This window comes from Giraffa tippelskirchi, chromosome 2 (assembly GCF_054371585.1).
Source record: "Giraffa tippelskirchi isolate mGirTip1 chromosome 2, T2T-mGirTip1v1.2.pri, whole genome shotgun sequence".
Lineage (NCBI taxonomy): Eukaryota > Metazoa > Chordata > Mammalia > Artiodactyla > Giraffidae > Giraffa > Giraffa tippelskirchi.
The window spans coordinates 235,079,348-235,097,106 of record NC_137276.1 but is presented as its reverse complement, the minus strand read 5'-3'; the positions used below and the strand labels follow the sequence as shown (position 1 = coordinate 235,097,106).

The following is a 17,759-nucleotide window of genomic DNA, read 5'->3' as shown; positions in this document are numbered from 1 at the left end:
GGCACTGTTCTTCCTAGCAGGATGAGTGCCTCGGACTCTTTACCTTCTGGAGTTTCCATTAACAGTGCAAAAGGAGACTATCAACCGCAGGTGAGAGACCAGAGTTAGGGGATCAATCTAGAATGTTCTGTCTGTAGTGAGCTTTGTGGATGAGTTTGGTTTCACCAGGCTGAGAAAATTGTCACATTTCATCTTGTGGTTAAGTGTGCTTCCTATGGTTAGTTGTACTTAGTGTGGGTTAGCATTTAGGTATCCGTATACTATCATTTAGTGGTGTGATTTTGGGCTTCCCCAGTGGCTCAGAGTTAAAGAATCCACCTACAATACAGGAGTCACAACAGGAACCGTGGGTTTGACCCCTGGTTTCGGGAAGATCCCCTGGAGAAGGAAGTGGTAACCCGCTCCAGTATTCTTGCCTCGGAAATCACGTGGACAGAGGAGCCTGGCAGGCTACAGCCCATGGGGTCACAGAACAGTCAGACACAACTTAGCAACTAAGCAACGTACTACCATAGAAAAGCGAGTTTGAGCTTAGAATCCTGAAGTATTACTGTGCGGTAAGAGTGGCGGGAGGGGCTTCTGTCGCAGAGCAGAGCAGAGGGACTGGGCCACCATCTGAAGTCACCCTCGGTAAGGGAGAGAGTGGTTTACCTGAGATTACATGAAGGCTCAGCTTCCTGTCACATACCAGAGACCTCAGAAGTGAAGAATGTTAAAACTGTAACGGAGAGGTGAGGTTTCAATCAGTTTTGTCCCTAACGTTGATTGCTGTCATTTAAGCACTACTTGTAAAATGATTTAATCATGCCAAATTAACAAAAGCACTTTGAAAATTCAGAAGTACCGCACGCATTTGGTCTGGTCTGGTTTTTCCCATGCAGTTCCCTCTAGTACTCTTATTTCTATAATACCATTATCCATCCTGCTTCTGTTAAGTCCTTTGGCCCACAAGGCTCTAGGCTGCCTCCCCGGATTCCAGCTCATGGGAGTTTCAGCTTTCTTCTTGTGTTGCCATAAAGTAATCTGCTGAAGAGAAAGCCCTCAGAAGAGCTCCAGTAGAATGTTACCAGAGAAGGACAGAATGGTACTTGGGAAGTTAATTAGCCGCAACCTTGTGGAGGATTTATTTCAAGTCCATCCTGGTTGGTCTAGGAAAGGCACAGTAAATCTAGGGTGAATTCAGTTTGTGGTTTCTGCATTTTCATGTATAGTGATATTGACTTCTCAGGTCATGAAACATAATTGGTGGGTCTCTGTACACAGACCAATATAAGTTAGGTTTACCGTTTTTTCTTCTGAAGAAAAATTCTCCCCCAAAAAGTGGTGTTTTTTGTTGTTGTTGTTGTTTTGTTTTGTTAATGTACATTGGCTTGGAAAAGCTTATAATACTTGAAATCTTGACTGTGTGAAAATGGGTTTAAAATAATCGCTAATTGTCCCAATCCTTTGCAAAGACATACCAGGTTAAAGTTGTCAACATCACGTGTCCTGAACAATGAGACCTTACAACTGTCATAGGGTCTGGTCTTTCTTACATGAAGAGTTTTATGTGTGTAGAATTCTAGTGGCTCTTAAATTTTAGAGGAAATCCCAGATCTATAAAAAGTAAGAATTAAAAGCTGTTATATTTCTATTAAATTCGGTTTGGAAAAAAATTCTTTAAAACAAGACAGACAAATATCTTCTTACTTTTAAAATGATTCCACTGCATAAGGTTAGACTTCTGCTCATGTAATCTCATCCCACCTCTTATGTTGGTACATAGTTGAGTGAGAAGATACTGCTCTAAAATTTCTTAACTTTGTAAAAGCATATTCAGAAAAGACAGAAGTAACTGAATTAACTCATTATTGACCAGAGACATATTAATACGTCTTTTGTTAACCAAATGTTATTGACTTGAGACATTTCGAGATTCACTTAACAAATCGCCAGCCAAAGGCATTCGTTTCTGCAAAATTCTCTCAGTCAATAATGTGTTAAAAGAGAAGAATTATAGGTGAATTAAAGAACTGTCAGTACTGAATCTTACTGTATAAAAGTATGTGCCTTTTATAAATAGGTGTCTATATATGTGATTTCTACAGCCACATGTTGCCTTACTTACATATCAGACATGTGGTTCCGTTCTGTTCATTACAGTAGCTACAGCCTTTTTGTGGCCATTGAGCCCTTCAAGTGTGGCTGGTCCAAACTGAGATGTGCTATCTGTAAAATATATGCTGGATTTCAATCACTTTGTACAAAAGAAAACGTAAAATATCTCAATTTTTATACTGATTACATGTGTAAGTGTCAACATTTTGGATATGTCAAGTGAAACAAAATATTATTATCTGTAATTTCACTGTTTTTTTCTCTTTTTTAATGTGGTTTGCTAGAAACGTTTACATTACATATGAAGGCTGCGTTTGTGACCCGCATGATATTTCTGCGGGACAGTGCTCGTCTAGACCACCCATGTGTGTGCCTACTTACGTTTCAGTAACAGCAGATAGAAGATCCTGTTGAATAACTTTCAACTGTAACCTCTGATTTTATTTTCTTACATTTCAAATACTGTTTCTCAACATCATCTTTTCATTCTTTTTTTCCTATCCCTATGCCGTGTCACTTTAACTCTCCCGTTTGATACTAGTAAGTCTCCTAGGAATTTAAATAGACCTCAGTGAAAGCAATACTTGAGCCTCATTCATATGTTCAAGTTAGATCATTATTCCTAATAATGGCTTTAAGTGCTTAGGTAGATCAGCACTTCATGTCTTGAATTGCGTGTCATTTCTTTATAAAGATATTTCAAGAAATTGCACAGTGCCTTCCCTTCTTTCATTGTTTTCTAGCAAAAGTAACATAATCCTTTATTAATTTGTTGAAAGTCAGAGAAGAAAAGCCTTTTATAGTAGCAAAAACGAAATGTTTCCAAGTACTGAGAATAAGGAGCAAAATTGGTCATGAGTGGTAGTCCTAGGAAAGTTAATGTTTAACGTAAACCGTGAACGCACTGTCCATCTGCCAGTGGTTGTGACCTCTGTTTCGGTTTCCCGTTATGCTTGGGTCCAGGTCGTCATCAGCTACCACGAGGAAACCTATGTAATTCCTAGAGAGAGAGAAGTTGCACTGTTAGACTTAATAGTATGGTAGTCATGGAAGCACCAGTTATCTTCATCAAGGCAATTCAGATTTGATTATTGTAGAACTGTGTTGAATACCAAACCAGTGCAGTAGTAGCTGGAGCTAAATCAAGGGATTGTCATTTTTGTCAGATGATTAGGGCTGACTTGGAAGAGATATGAAAGGGTTGAGCTTTGTAAATACTCTCTTTTCAGCAGAAAAAGAAAAGGTCCATCATGGCCTTACGATGCAGCTTGTTAGCTTGATGAATTTCCAACTATTTAACCTTAGCAGTTATGTCCCCCGCCTGCATGAAAGTATATCTGTGCCTTGGGATTATGTCTCCAAGGACTGATATCAAAGCATGTTGATAATTGTCTATTAAAATAAAATTCAGCCTTTCTGTGTCTAGTTGGTTCTCTCAAAGGACAGGGCATGCTGTTTCAATGTCCAAATTATTAATTTGAGTTACATGTTCAGGTAAACAATGGATCACATTTACTTGTTTTAAAAAACTTTTTAATGAAAAATATGTAGTTTAACCTTTTAGAGATGATGATATTCAGGTTATGCTATTAACGTGTTACATTTTTATAAAACTATTTTTATAGAAGTGTATTTGATTAATTTTTATTTGCCTGAGGAACTTGATACTTCTAAATTATAGACACATTAAATAATAGCAACCTGTTTAAATAGACACACCTAACCTAATGATTCAAGAACATTTCTGCAAGTTTATAAATGATATTAAATGCCAGAAAGTACAGTGTATTGCTGCTTTCATAAAAATGTGCATTGGTCAGTTTGCTTTCGTATTGTGGTCGTACCCTGATAATATGTCCACTGCCTGGGCGCTTATTCAACTCGCACATGAGAACAGATGACATAGAAACTGCTAACTTGGAAAGAATTGCTGGATTCGGAATAACATTCATTTTAGGAGAAGAAAGACTCAGCCTGCCATCTAGTGGGCATGATTAGCATTCGGGTTATCAAAACCTGGGTTTGGCTCTTCTTCAAAACGCAGCTCTCTTGACCGCTGTTGTGTCTCCTGGTCCTAAGAATAGATTGTGCTGGTGTTACGTCTCATATAATACTTCAGTTTTGTTGTGATTTTATCTGATTGTATTTTGGAAAGGCATATTGAAACTGATCAAAATTATTGAAAAGAAATCTAATGAAAAGAATAAATCAGTGTGACCTGAGACAAGTAAAAGTAAAATGTATTAAATAATTTTAGTGTTTAATAAGACAAAGATAAATTAGGGTAAAACTTCAACAATGAAAAAAATACCCAAGCACATTAATTATTAAACATCATTATTATATGTATTTTTCTTTAAGAGTTTAAAAGCAATTGTTTCATCTTTTGTCTTAATATACAAATTATATAATTTTATACATTTTAACTTATTGCTTTTTTTCCATAGAGAAATCCAAGACCAGTGACTTATCAATTCCATCCAAATTTAGATTATTACAAAGCCCGAGGAGCAGACCTCATGAATAAAAGCCGGTAAGTCCTGTTTCTCTGATGAAAGTTCTAAGTCACTAAGATATTCTTGGAGATTGTCAGAAAATTTTACGCATTTGCTGAAAATAATTTGCCAGGTTTTAGCGTATCAGTGGTTAATGCATGTAATGAATTTCTGTTAAATAAATTATCTGAGTTTTTCTTTGAGGTATGAGAAAAGGATGTATGTTGATGTCAGTGGCAATAAAAATTAAATAAATACAAGAGTACTTGTAACAGATTTAAGTTTGGCAACTTCATTTTTCTAACACTAATAAACCTAAAATAAATTGTGCCTACATGTATAATCTCTTTCTAGATCCTTTCTGTTGATTGAAAAGAGGCAGTTCTATAATATATGTTTAAATTATTTCAGTAACAAAATTAAAATTGGGTTTCCCAACTGTCTTTAGAACCGTACAATAAGCTTATAAATGCATCTTATGTGTGCATTTGTGATTGCATACATAGAAACTTTAAGGGTCACTGTAGGAATAAAAAATCATTAAAATCCTACTTTTAAAAGAAATTCACATTTGCATAAAGGGTTGATGAACAGTTTTGTTCTTTCATAATACCATACTCAGATGTCTCAAGAGTTAACTTGTCAAACCAGAACCATCTGAAATTAGAACTTAATTTCAAAGTTTACTCTGAAAGACTGAAATGTTAGTCTTGATAAATGTTGTAAGTTGTCCAAATTTTCTTCCTTAAGCATTTTGCCTGTTGCTAGCCTTTCTTCAGAGAAGTTCAGCAACCTAAATATACATGGATGGAGTAAACTTACATGATATGTTCTTCTCTTACTTTGAGTTAGATATAATTTCTGACACATAGTCTAAGGGATGAGAAGGATTTTATAAGAACACAGCTATATTGAAACTTGCAGTATTTTGAAATCACGATCCTTGTCTGAAGTCTGCCCCTTGCTCTGATGGGCTGTGTGATTAGGAGACCAGTTGTGTAGCCTGCGAGGCTCTCAGAAGCTCTGGTTTTGCTGTGCTGGGTCTCTCTCTGGCGACAGTGAGTGGGCTGCTGTCTAGGCGCAGTGCCCAGCCTTCCATCGCAGGCGCTTCTCTTGCTGCGGGGCACGGGCCCTGGGCTCGGAGGCCTCAGATGCTGCGGCCCGCGGGCTCCAGAGCGCTGGCTCGGTAGTTGTGGCGCCTGGGCTTCGTTGCTCTGTGACACGTGGGGTCTTCCCAGACCAGGGCTTGAACCAGCGCCTCTTGTACTGCAAGGCAGATTCTTAACCACCGGACCACCAGGGAAGGCCTGAAGCTCTTTTCTGTTTGTCCATGTGATTTTTCTTTCACAGATAAAAGATTCATTCCCTATAGTCACTTTTGTTCATTCAGTTTCACAAATTTTTCTGGAGTGTCAGACTTCCGTTATTCTAGGCCTTGCAGACAGTGAACAAACGGACAACAATCGCTGCCCTCGGGAATCGTACAGTCTGGTCACCTGTGTTTCAAGTCACTTGTGTGTCAAGTATGGAGGCTGGATACGCCCTTTAAAGTGTGTGTGAGGCCCTTTCTTCATGCACATTCTCCCTAGCTGGAGTCCCCTCCGGCCCCTGGGCTCCACCCCGCCCCAGGTCAGTGTTCGCAGGACCAAGTCCTCCGTTTACAGCAGAGTCTGCCGCACTCCCCCTGAGACCCCCAAGGGCTCAGCAGTCTGCTCTTCGTCCCCTGCCCCTCCCATGGGGCCGCACCTCCTCGCCCTCCCTTTCTCTCTCCTCCCACTGGAGCTCGCCAGGGCCTTCCCTGTTCTTCTCTCTCTTTCTCTGTGGCTTCAGCACAAACATCATCTCACACAAGCCTCTCTCTTTAAAACTGTATTGAGGTATGGTTGATTTACAGTGTTGCGTTCATTTCTCTGTACAGCAGAGTGATTCAGTTATGCATACATACATCTTCTGTACTTTTCCATTGTGGTTTATCCCAGGATACTGAATATGGTTCCCTGTGCTGTACACTAGGACCTTGCTATTTATCATCCTGTAGATGATAGTTTGCATCTGCTCACCTCAAACTCAAAATCCACCCCTCCCACATGCACTGCCCCCCCACCTTGGCAAACACAGATCTGCTCTCTATGTCTGCAAGTCTGTTCTCTTTTGTAAATACGTTCATTTGTGTCATATTTCCTGGAAAAGGAAATGGCAACCCACTCCAGTATCCTTGCCTGGAAAACCCCACAGACAGAGGAGCCTGACAGGCTGCAGTCCATGGGGTCGCAAGAGTCGGACACGACTGAGCGACTAAACCATCACCGCCACGTGGTCTTTGGACACCACGTTTAACCGACATCATAGAGTCTGTCTTTCTCTGACTTAGGTCACTTGGTCTCATCATCTCTAGGTCCATCGTGTTGCCACAAATGGCAATTGTTTCCTTCTTGGTGTGACTGGGTAGCATTCCACAGTACCCATGGACCGCATCTTCCTTATCCATTCATCTGTTGATGGACATATGAGTTGTTTCTGTAAATTAGATATTGTAAATCTTGCTTCTGTGAACACAGGGGTGCATGTATCTGTTTGAACTACTGTTTTATCTGGATATATGCCCAGGAGTGGGATTGCTGGACCATATGGTATTTTTAGTTTTTTGAGGAACCTCCATACTGCTTTCCAGAGTGGTTGCACCAATTTACATCCCCACCCACAGTGCGTGGGGGTTCCCTTTGCTCCACACCCTCTTCAGCATGTACTGTTTGTAGACTTTTTGATAATGGCCGTTCTGACTGATGTGAGAGGATATCTCATTGTAGTTTTGATCTGCGTTTCTCTAGAGATGAGTGATGATGAGCATCTTTTTCTGCGCCCGCTGTCCGTCTGCGCATTCACGCAGGCCTCTCGTCTCTATTTTGTCTTCACGTCCCTTCACCCCGCTGCCTGACTGCTCCGTCTTGCTCCCGTAGCGCTCATTTCTCAGTGAAGCCATATGCATGTGCATATAGGCATGTGCACCGTCTGTCTGCCCAGCCTCCCCCCTGAGATCTAGGCCTCCTGCAGGCAGGCCGCTTGTCTCACCTCCGGAGGGCGCCTGGGATAATCCTGGCTGGTGTGAGGAAGCTGATGGCTGCTGTTGTGTCTACATGATTCTTGTTTTTACATTTTTCAACATCTCTTTTTTTCTTTTTCAAAGAAGGAAATAGACTGCTACCCTTTCCTTTTCCTCTTATTTTCCATTTAGCATTCTTCTTAAAATTGTTGGTTCTGTTTTATGTATTTTCTTGTAAGCACATTGAGGTTCCTATGTGCACTACCACTGTAAGGACTAGAAGGCAGCTTTCTCATCATCACCACGGCGGTTTCGAAGCTTGACATCGAAAGCGACCAAGTGACGTGTAGTGTGAAGGCATCGCAGACGAGTGAGTGAGGGAGGAAGTCCATAGACGGTGTTGGGAAACTTGACAAATCTTTTGAAAAGATACCAACTTATAACTTTAACACACCAAAACAAATCCTGACTTAATCAGAGTTCACTCAAACAAGCAAACATAGAAAACCCAAGTGTCTGTCTGACCTCTAGTTACGTAACTTTTTAATCCTTCAAAGTCATGGAAGAAGTCACAAAGGGAAGGACTGATGGATTTTATTGCACAATTGTTTCTGAATAGATATGTCAGAAATTTTTTAAAAAAATGATGAATCGAAAGCAAATAGAAAATTGGGAAAATATTTGTAAAAGAAATGACTGACAAACTATAATATCATTAATGTGTGGAAGCTTGCACAGTTCAGTAAGAAATACAAGCTCCTGCCTCGGGGCCGTCCCACCTCCTGCTGTATTCCTCTCTGCCCAAGGACCTCAGCCTGGGTCCTGGCTTTACGCTCCATTGATGACTGAAGGGCCCTTCGTGTGTGCCTCCAGCCTGACTTGTTGCCTTGAACTCCAGGCTTACTTGATTTCACTAAGCTCCTGATTTCACCTCCACACGCGTTACCCGCAGTGTTCCTCCATAACCGTGAATGTCTTGACCGGCTGATCTAGTCTTAGAACGCCCTGGACGCCTCTTCTCTCCGTGACTTCACCCGTCAGGTCCATCAGCAGAGCCTGGTCAAACTGTGTCCTGAAGTAGTCACTTTCCTCCCTCTGCCCGGCTGACACTGAGTCATGTGTCCTTGCCGGTCCCCCCACGGCCTCCTAACTTGCCTCCCGGTGCAGGTCCAGGCGTTCCGCTCTTCTGCTCCGAGCCCTTCAGTGGCTTCCCAGCACGGTTGGCATCAGGCCCACCGCCTTGCAGTGGTCTGCAGGGAGGCCCTGCACGGCCTGGCTCCTGTCTCTGCACCCCCGGCTGCCCCCCGACCGGCTCACTGGACTCTGGCCTCACTGGTCAGCTGACTGTCCCCCCAGCTCCCAATCAGGCCCCCACTTCAGGAGCTTTGAGCTTGCTCTCCCTCTGGCCTGGGTTCTTCCCTGAGAATCCACACTAACTGTTCAGTCTGTGCTCAGGTATCATCTTTTCAGAGAGCCTCTCCTTGACTGATGCATCTAAAGTAACGGACCACTTGACTCCTTTTACTTTGCTTTGTTACTATTTTTGTTTGTGCGTTTTTTTAATAGCAGTTCTTACTACCTGAGATTGTATTTTTAGCTTTTTATTCTACTTGTGTGTTTTTATTGTTTCTCACATTGAAATATAAATTCTGCATGTTTGTCTTATTGTCTTTTGTATCCTCAGCAACTAAAATAGTGCCTTGAATATAGTATGCACTCAATAAAAGAAGGGTTACAAACAGCAAATAAACATCAAAAGGCTGTTCAAACTCATAATTAGTCAAAGAAATGCAAATTAAAACACCTGTGAAGTACCATTTTTCACCTTTCAAAATAGCAGATTAATACTCAATGAGGCAGAGATGAGTAGGTCCTAGATCTACTGTATGGTCTAGACCCACAGTTAATGATACTGTTACGTACCTAAAATTTGCTAAGAGAGTAAGTCTTATTTTAACTGTTCTTATCACAAAAAATAAATAAAAATAGAGGGTAGGAGGAAACTTTAAGGGGTGAGGGGTACATTTATGTCATAGATTATAGTGATGGTTTTGCAGATGCTTACCTCTAAACCCATCAAATTGTACCCATTAAGTAGACACATCCACTGTAGGTCTGTGATGCTGCAGTGAGGGGACCTGAATGCGTGAAAAATGAGTGACTAGGCTAGAAGGTGCGTGGGCACCCTTAGTCACTGATTTAGGGAGTGTGAGTTGAGACAAACTTGATCACCTTGCTAAGGAACACTCCCAAGTCTATATACGTAGCCCTTGTAACTACCGCATTCTCTAAAAGTTGGTTTATTGTACCATTACTTTATCTAGGATGAAAAAACTATTGTAGCTGTGAAACCCTTGGCAAAGTCCCCCTGTAGCTATTTAATGCCCAAGATGTTTTTACCAGGCTGGACCCTTAAGCCATAGCCTTACACCTACTTTCTTAGCTGTTTAGAGGCTATTAAAGAGTTCATGCATCAGGGCTGTCACTGAGCAGCAAGACAGGTCATGGGGATGATCCAGAGGGAAAGCGTATCTTCATGGGGGAACCCCTGGCAGTGGTGAGTGAGTGGAGGACAGGCAGAGGCAGGCAGGCGCCTGGAGGGCAGGGAGCTAATCCACGCCGTGTCTGTGGCAGTGGACTTCTATTTGCGCTGCTTATCCAAATGAGAGATGAGGATGCGAGATGACATGTGATTTCACGGATAAGAATATCTCTAGAAATCAAGAAGCCTGATTTCTCTTCTCTGCTTTACCATGGATTGCTATAATTAAGTCTTTAAAAGCAAGTGCCTAGGTATTTTAGTGATAGAGTTTCCATTACGTGTGTGGATAATATTCACTGTGGTGATTTTACTTAGTTGCACATTTCTTTTTAAAAATGGGAATTGACATTTCCTTATTCATTCAACTTTTGAGCTCAGAACAACAAATTAACACTCAAATCCTGCTCCAATTTTGTCCTTAAATAACCATAAATTACTTCTATAAATAAAAAATAAGCACATCTAAATTATGACCAGTCTTCAGAAAGACCCATCTGATTTATTTAGGAATCTGTGACTTCTGAAATGCCCAATTGAGTAGTCATGGAACAGAATTTCATAGTTTTTAACTATTGCAGTCTCTTACAGTAAGAGTAAAATCACATACCTCCTACATTCCAGAACACTCACGGATTCTCTCTTTTGAAAATGCCAAAACACAGTTTCTTAAAATGTGTAGTTTTTGCTGCTCTTGCAGAGGTGACGGAACATCCACGTCTGAGCTGTCAGCAGGGCCTCGGGCCATGTGCTGCTTTATCCAGTGGCCCTTTTTACGTAGCTCCGCCACTGGAGGTCTTCTGACTTACTGAAGGTCACATCACCAGAGTTAGCTCTTCCACTTGACTGAGTGAGGCCTTGATACAGACGGAAGAAGCCAAGCTGGGTTCCTGACCAGCAGTAGCATCCTCTGTGCTGATTTCCCCGGCTTTCCTCTGCCCTGTGCCACAGCCTCAACAACCTGACTGACGTCAGTAATGAAAGATGCCGGAGTTAGAGCTCGGGCAGGTGGGCCCTTTCCAAAAGGCCCCTTGTCCGGATTCCTGCATGGGGCCCAGCAGGAAGCCAGGCTCTGGGGACAGACGCTTCCCAGTAAGGGAGCCTCTGCTGGGCTCCGCAGGCGTTTCCCGCCTTGCGCAGCTGGGCCCAGGTGACGAGGGAGCGACACGTCCAGTCCGTTTTTACCACAAGGATGCCTGGTGCCCAGTGATTCTCCATCTCTTCTCGGGATCAGAGTCTGCCTCCGCTTAGGAGTCTTCTCAGGGCCTGGCCCACTAAGCGTGTCCTCCCAGAAAGCTCAGACCCTCTTCCATGGTTGTCGTCTTATCTGAGCCTTGGGAGGGCGGGGGCCGCGTCTGCCTGTGTCACTGTACCTGCCACGGGGAACGCGTTCAAGCACGGGTGAAATGAGGGAGCACTTTTTAGCTTCATTTATAGAATAACCGTGCTGATGTCGGGGACTGAATCCTCGTGTTCCCAGGCCCTAGCACACTACCTGGCACTGTTTCCAGTATTCCGTAGTTTAATGACTGAATGAATAAAGACTGTTTTGAATACCTAAAAGGCATTATAAAATTCTTCTAGCTAATTTCCATATTATATGGTCCACAAGAATTTTTAAATGAGGCTTTATTATATTTACTCAGAAGTATTTTATTGCTAAAATATGGTAAAGAAATAATATGCTAATAATATTTCCCGAGTCATGAAGCCAAGAAGTCCATGGTTATAGTCCATTAGTAGTTAATTGGCTAATCAGAATTTCAAAGGACACTGATTTCTATATAAATGTAATTTTGTGATATTTTTATGCTCAAATAGGAGTTTGTGCTATAAGCACTTCTATGTCTGAAATGCTGTTTCTCTTGTATCAAAGAGAGTTGTTAATTCCTAACCAATTTAGGTAAATTGGTAACACTATCTCCTCTTTAGGGCAGAGTAAATAAATCTTTCTCCTTTTTTAAAAAATGTAAGTATAATTTGTACATAAGACACAGATCCTAAGTGTTCAGTCTGATGAGTCTGATAGCTGTGTATACTACCCCACTACATGCAGGCTCAGTCGTGTCCGACTCTCTGTGACCCTGTGGCGTGTAGCCGGCCAGGCTCCTCTGTCCGTGGGATTCTCAGGCAGGAATACTGGGGTGGTTTGCCATTGCCCCCCTCCAGGGGATCTTCCCGACCCAGGGATCGAACCCAGGTCTTGTAACCGCCATCTAAGACAGTGTATCTGGAGTGAACATTTCTGTCACCTGTGAGTTCCCTCGTATCCCGTTATGGTCACATCCAACTCTTCATCCCCAGGCAACCACTTTTGATTCCTGCTCCCTCGTTTTGAGAGTTTCCCCTTTTCTTGGTCTTCCTATGAATAGACACATAGTATGCACTTTTTTTCATTCAGATTAATGTGTTTGTACTTCATGCATGTTGTTTTATATATCAGTAGTTTCTTTCTTTTCTTGAGCTGTATTCCACTATGTGGTGTACCACAAGTTGCTTATTCGGTTGTTGATGGATAGTAGGTTGGTCCCAGATTTGGGGTGTTATGAGCAAGACTGCTGTGAACATTCTTGTGCAAGTGTTTTGATGTTTTTATTTGTTGCTGCTGTTTTTGGTGGATATGTGTTTATGTTTCCCTTGGATAAACACTTAGAAATTAAATTACTCTGGCTCAGTCACTAAAGAATCTGCTTGCAATTCTGGAAGACCTGGGTTTAATCCCTGGGTTGGGAACATCCCCTGGAGAAGGAAAAGGCAACCCACTCTAGTACTCCTGCCTGGAGAATCCCATGGACAGAGGAGCTCAGTGGGCTGCAGTCCATAGGGTCACACAGAGTTGGACACTACTAAAGCGACTTAGCACGCATAGGATAGATGTATGTTTAACTTTATAAGAAACTACAACCTGTTTCAACAAGTAATTATACCTTTTTCGATGCTCACCAGCAATATTTGGGAGTTTTAATTGCACTTCATTTTTGCCAGCATTTGCTACTGTCAATTTTTCTGATTTTATCTATTGTAGTTGGTATGAAATGATATCTCATTGTATTTTAATTTGCATTTTCCTTAGCATCTTTTCATAGCATATTGGTGATTCCTTTTTGGACTGTCCCAGTAGTCTGCCTGTTTTTAGTGGGTTGTTTGTCTTTTTATTCTTGATTTGTAAGGATTCTTTATATGTTTTGGGTAGGAGTCTTTGTCAGATAAATGTACTGCAAATATTATCCCCCAGTGTGGAGCTTGCCTGTTCGTTTTCTTAACGATGCCTTTTAATGAGCAGACACTTTTCATTCAGTGACGTGTCTTCCTTCAGCTTCTTTCCTTTATGGCCCGTGCATTTTGTCTTCCTGTCTATGAAATCTCCTAAGGTTCCTCTAAGTCTCCTTGTTGAGGGTCCTGAAGACCATGTTTGGCTTCGGTGGTTCACTTGAAGGAATCACAGAATTCAGAAAAGCTGTTATACTCATGTTTATAGTATATTATGGCAAAAGGATACAGATTAAAATCAAGAAAGAAAAAAAAGTTGGTGTCGTTGACTGAAAATGAACAACCTAGAAAGTGGAGAGTTCTGTTTTATTTGGCAGACTCTCTGAGGACTTCAGGCCTAAGACAGGACTCTCGGATTGCTCTGAGGGACTCATCCAAAGACGCAGAGTGGGAAGGCAGGTTATACAGGAGTTTTTACAGTGAAGGCTGGACAGTCGGAACATCAGAAGATTACTGTTAATTAAAGAAAACCAAATATCTCAAGTGAAGGAATTTAGTGCTTTTCTATGTATGGGAAGAGGCAAGAGTCTGCGTTCCCTGAAATCATCCCTTTGATGTGCCCCTCAGCTGCCTGGGGCCCTGTTTTCTCACCCTGAGACCCTCGGGGTGCACCCCCAGGGTGGCTGCAGTGGTGGACCGCTGATTGGTGGACCTCCGGTTCCCACACTGAGCTTCGTCAGTGCTCACAGGCAGGGAGGCCATGATGGGATGGCTTGAGGGCTGCAACATGCTTTGTTTACTGATGCGCAGGCAGCATTTTCCATTCACAGTCCAGGAGAAGCCAGTGTACATTTCCAGTTGTCCCCTTGCAGTGGAGCGCTTAAATCTGCCTAAACCTTGTGGGGCTGCATGTGTGAAGAGCTGCCCACCAGGGGTGCTCACCAGCCCTTGGTGCCCTCGGGGTCTTGTTGGAGGTCAGTTGTGCAGGCAGGAAGCAGCCCTCTGGTGACATTAGCTGTCCGTCTCCAGTCCCCTGGTCAGACGGAGGCCACGTGGCAGGCCCCAGGTTGAACAAAAACAGACGTTTAGCCTAACTCTCATTGTTAGCATGCACTGTTTGGTGTGGTTCAAGGTCCCAGCTCTACAAAAACATGTTTCTCAGACAGGACATTCCAAGGGCTAGAGGTTACCTCCCAGTTGTCCGCACAGGGCCAATCCTGAACTGGAGTGTGCAGCATTTGGGGAGCCCAGGCAGGCTGAGTTAACCCTGAAAGTTCCAGAGATACTCTATATTCTTCTAAAAACTGGTGTGGTTCTAACAATTGTATTAAATCTATGGTCCATCTCAAATCAGTGTGTGTGTGGTGAGGTGAAAATTAAGGTCCGTCTTTTTTGATACAAGTATCCAGCAGTTGAATACCAGTTACATAAAATCCTCTCCCTTCCCTTTTGAATTAAATTGGGTCCTTGGCTGAGAATCAGTTGACCATAAAGACATGAGTCTATCTCTGGACACTCTGTGCTTTCTCTAGTACCACACTCGCTTAATTATGTAGCATCATAGCAAGTCTTGATTTTCATTTTTTTTTTTTATTTTGGCTATTCTCGGTTCTTTGTATTTCCATATAAACTGTAGAATCTACGTGTCAGTTTCTATAAAAATTATTGGGATTAGATTGGAATTACATTGAATCTGTAGGTCAATTTGGAAAGAACTGAAACTTTAGTCCTATTGAGTTATCTAATCCATGAACATGGACTGTCTCTTCATTCAATTAGTCTTCTTCACATTCTCTCCATAGTGTTGCATAGTTTTTAAGAGTGCAGGTTTTGTAGATTGTTTTTCAATTGAGAGAAAATAAATTCCTCTTTTTTTCTGCATGTAACCTGTTCCCGCCTGGGACTATATTTTTTTTTTTTGGCTACACTGGATCCTTGTTGCTTTGTGAGGGCTTTCTGCGGTTGCAGTGAGCAGGGGCTACGCTTTATTGTAGTTTGAGGGCTTCTCACTGCAGTGACCGCTCTTGTTGTGGAGCACAGGCTCTAGGCACATGGGCCTCAGTAGTTGCCGCGTGCAGACTCTGGGGCGCGGCCTCAATAGTTGCAGATGCAGCCTCAGTAGTTGCCGCGTGCAGACTCTGGGACGCGGCCTCAGTAGTTGTGACACACAGCTTAGTTGCTCCCCAGCACGTGGAATCGTCCCAGACCAGGGCCTGAACCTGTGTCCCCTGCATCAGCTGGCAGATTCTCATCCATTGCACCACCAGGGAGTCCAGGCTGTACTTTTTTTTTAATGTAACTGTTTCCTTGGGATTTTACACAGACTCATACCTTTCTTTATATTTATTGACTCCCTTTCATTAAAACTTTAAGGAAAGTTTCTTAAAACATACCTCTTTCCTAAAAACTCTTGAGTTGATTCTTGATACATGTTTAAGTGTAGCTGCATGTGATTTTTTTTTTCAAGTGTGAAGATATATAGTGATTCTCAGTGTGAAGGTAGAGAGGAGGCAGGGAAAGCTCCCCAGCAGGCGGCGTCTCAGGACTGTACCCTCTTCCCGTCTGCTGTGCTTCCCACGACCAGACTCCCGTGAGCCACGCTTAATGGAGAGGTTTGTGTCCCCCTCAGACACTGGGTCAGAAAATAAAGTAGTTGAAAACGACTGCTTTGGAATAGAAACCTCGAACTATGAATTTCCCCAAATTAATGTCAGACAACAAACCAAAGGTCCAGAAAGCTCAGAGAACTTTCTGGCAATAAAAGTGCCAAAAAAAGCTATACTTAGTTATATCATTTTTAAACTATAGAAAATCACAGGAAAAAAAAAAAAATACTGAAAGAAGCCGGAGGGAAAAAAACAGCTTACCTATAAAGGAAAGCATAAGCTTGTTTTAATCTCCATTAAATTTTATTTCTTTCACTTATTTCTCATGCTGCCCAGTTAAGAGTATTTTAAATTTTGATTACTTTATCTGATTGGGTATCTCTGTAGCTTTTAGTCTCAAATTAACAAGCAAAAGAAGGGCAATGCAAAAGAATGTTCAAACTATCACACAATTACACTCATTTTACATGCTAGCTGGCAAGGTAATGATCAAAATTCTTCAACTTAGGCTTCAACAGTACATGAACTGAGAACTTCTAGATGAACCAGCTGGGTTTACAAAAGGCAGAGGAACCAGAGATTGAATTGCCAACGTCCATTGGATCATAGAAAAAGCAAGGGAATTCCAGAAAAACATCTACTTCTGCTTTATGGACAACGCTAAAGCCTTTGACTGTGTGGATCACAGCGAGCTGGAAAATTCTTGGTGGTGGTTTAGTCACTAAGTCATGTCCAACTCTTGCAACCCCATGGACTGTAGTCCTCCAGGTTCCTCTGTCCATGGGATTCTCCAGACAAGAACACTGGAGTGGGTTGCCATCTCCTTCTCCAGGGGATCTTCCCAAGCCAGGAATCGAACCTGGGTCTCCTGCATTGCAGGCAGATTCTTTACCGACTGACCAGACCACTTTACCTGCTTTCTGAGAAGCATGTATGCAGGTCAGAAAGCAACGGTTGGAACTGGACATGGAACAATGGACTGGTTCAAAATTGGGAAAGGAGTACAACAAAACTGTATATTGTCACCCTGCTTATTTAACTTCTATGCAGAGCACATCATGTGAAATGCTGAGCTGGATGAATCACAAGCTGGAATCAAGATTTCTGGGAGAAATACCAACAAGCTGAGATATGGAGATGATATCACTCTAGTGGCAGAAAGTGAAGAGGAACTAAAGAGCCTCTTAATGAAGGTGGAAGAGGAGAGTGAAAAATCTGGCTTAAAACTCAACATTCAAAACACTAAGATCATAGCATCTGGTCCCATCAATTCATGGCAAATAGATGGGGAAACAATGGAAACAGTGGCTGACTTTATTTTCATGGGCTCCAAAATCACTGTAAATGGTGACTGCAGCCATGAAATTAAGATGCTTGCTCCCTGGAAGAAAAGATATGACAAAACTAAATAGCAATATTAAAAAGCCAGAGACATCACTTTGCTTCGAAGGTCTGTCTAGTCAAGGCTATGGTTTTTCCAGTAGTCATGTACGGATGTGAGAGTTGGATTGTAAAGAAGGCTGAGTGCCAAAGAACTGATGCTTTTAAATTGTGGAGAAGACTCTTGGGAGTCCCTTGGACTGCAAGGAGATCAAACCAGTCCATCCTAAAGGAAATCAGTCCTGAATGTTCATTGGAAGGACTGAAGCTGAAGCTGAAACTCCAATACTTTCACTACCTGATGCGAAGAGCTGACTCACTGGAAAATTCTCTGATTCTGGGAAGATTTAAAATCAGGAAGAGAAGGGGGCAACAGAAGATGAGTTGGTTGG

General features: G+C 42.2%; 1 protein-coding gene across 50 annotated transcripts in view; it reads left to right on the top strand.

Moving 5' to 3' along the window:
* The window catches only part of TBC1D5 (TBC1 domain family member 5), a 589,150-nt gene that overhangs the window by 486,428 nt on the left and 84,963 nt on the right, over positions 1 to 17,759 (top strand). For all 50 annotated transcript variants that reach the window (XM_081573339.1, XM_081573355.1, XM_081573315.1 and 47 more), the window contains one exon: positions 4,545 to 4,630. In XM_081573339.1, the coding sequence (XP_081429465.1) occupies positions 4,545 to 4,630 (86 nt within the window). The remainder of the gene's footprint in view (positions 1 to 4,544; positions 4,631 to 17,759) is intronic.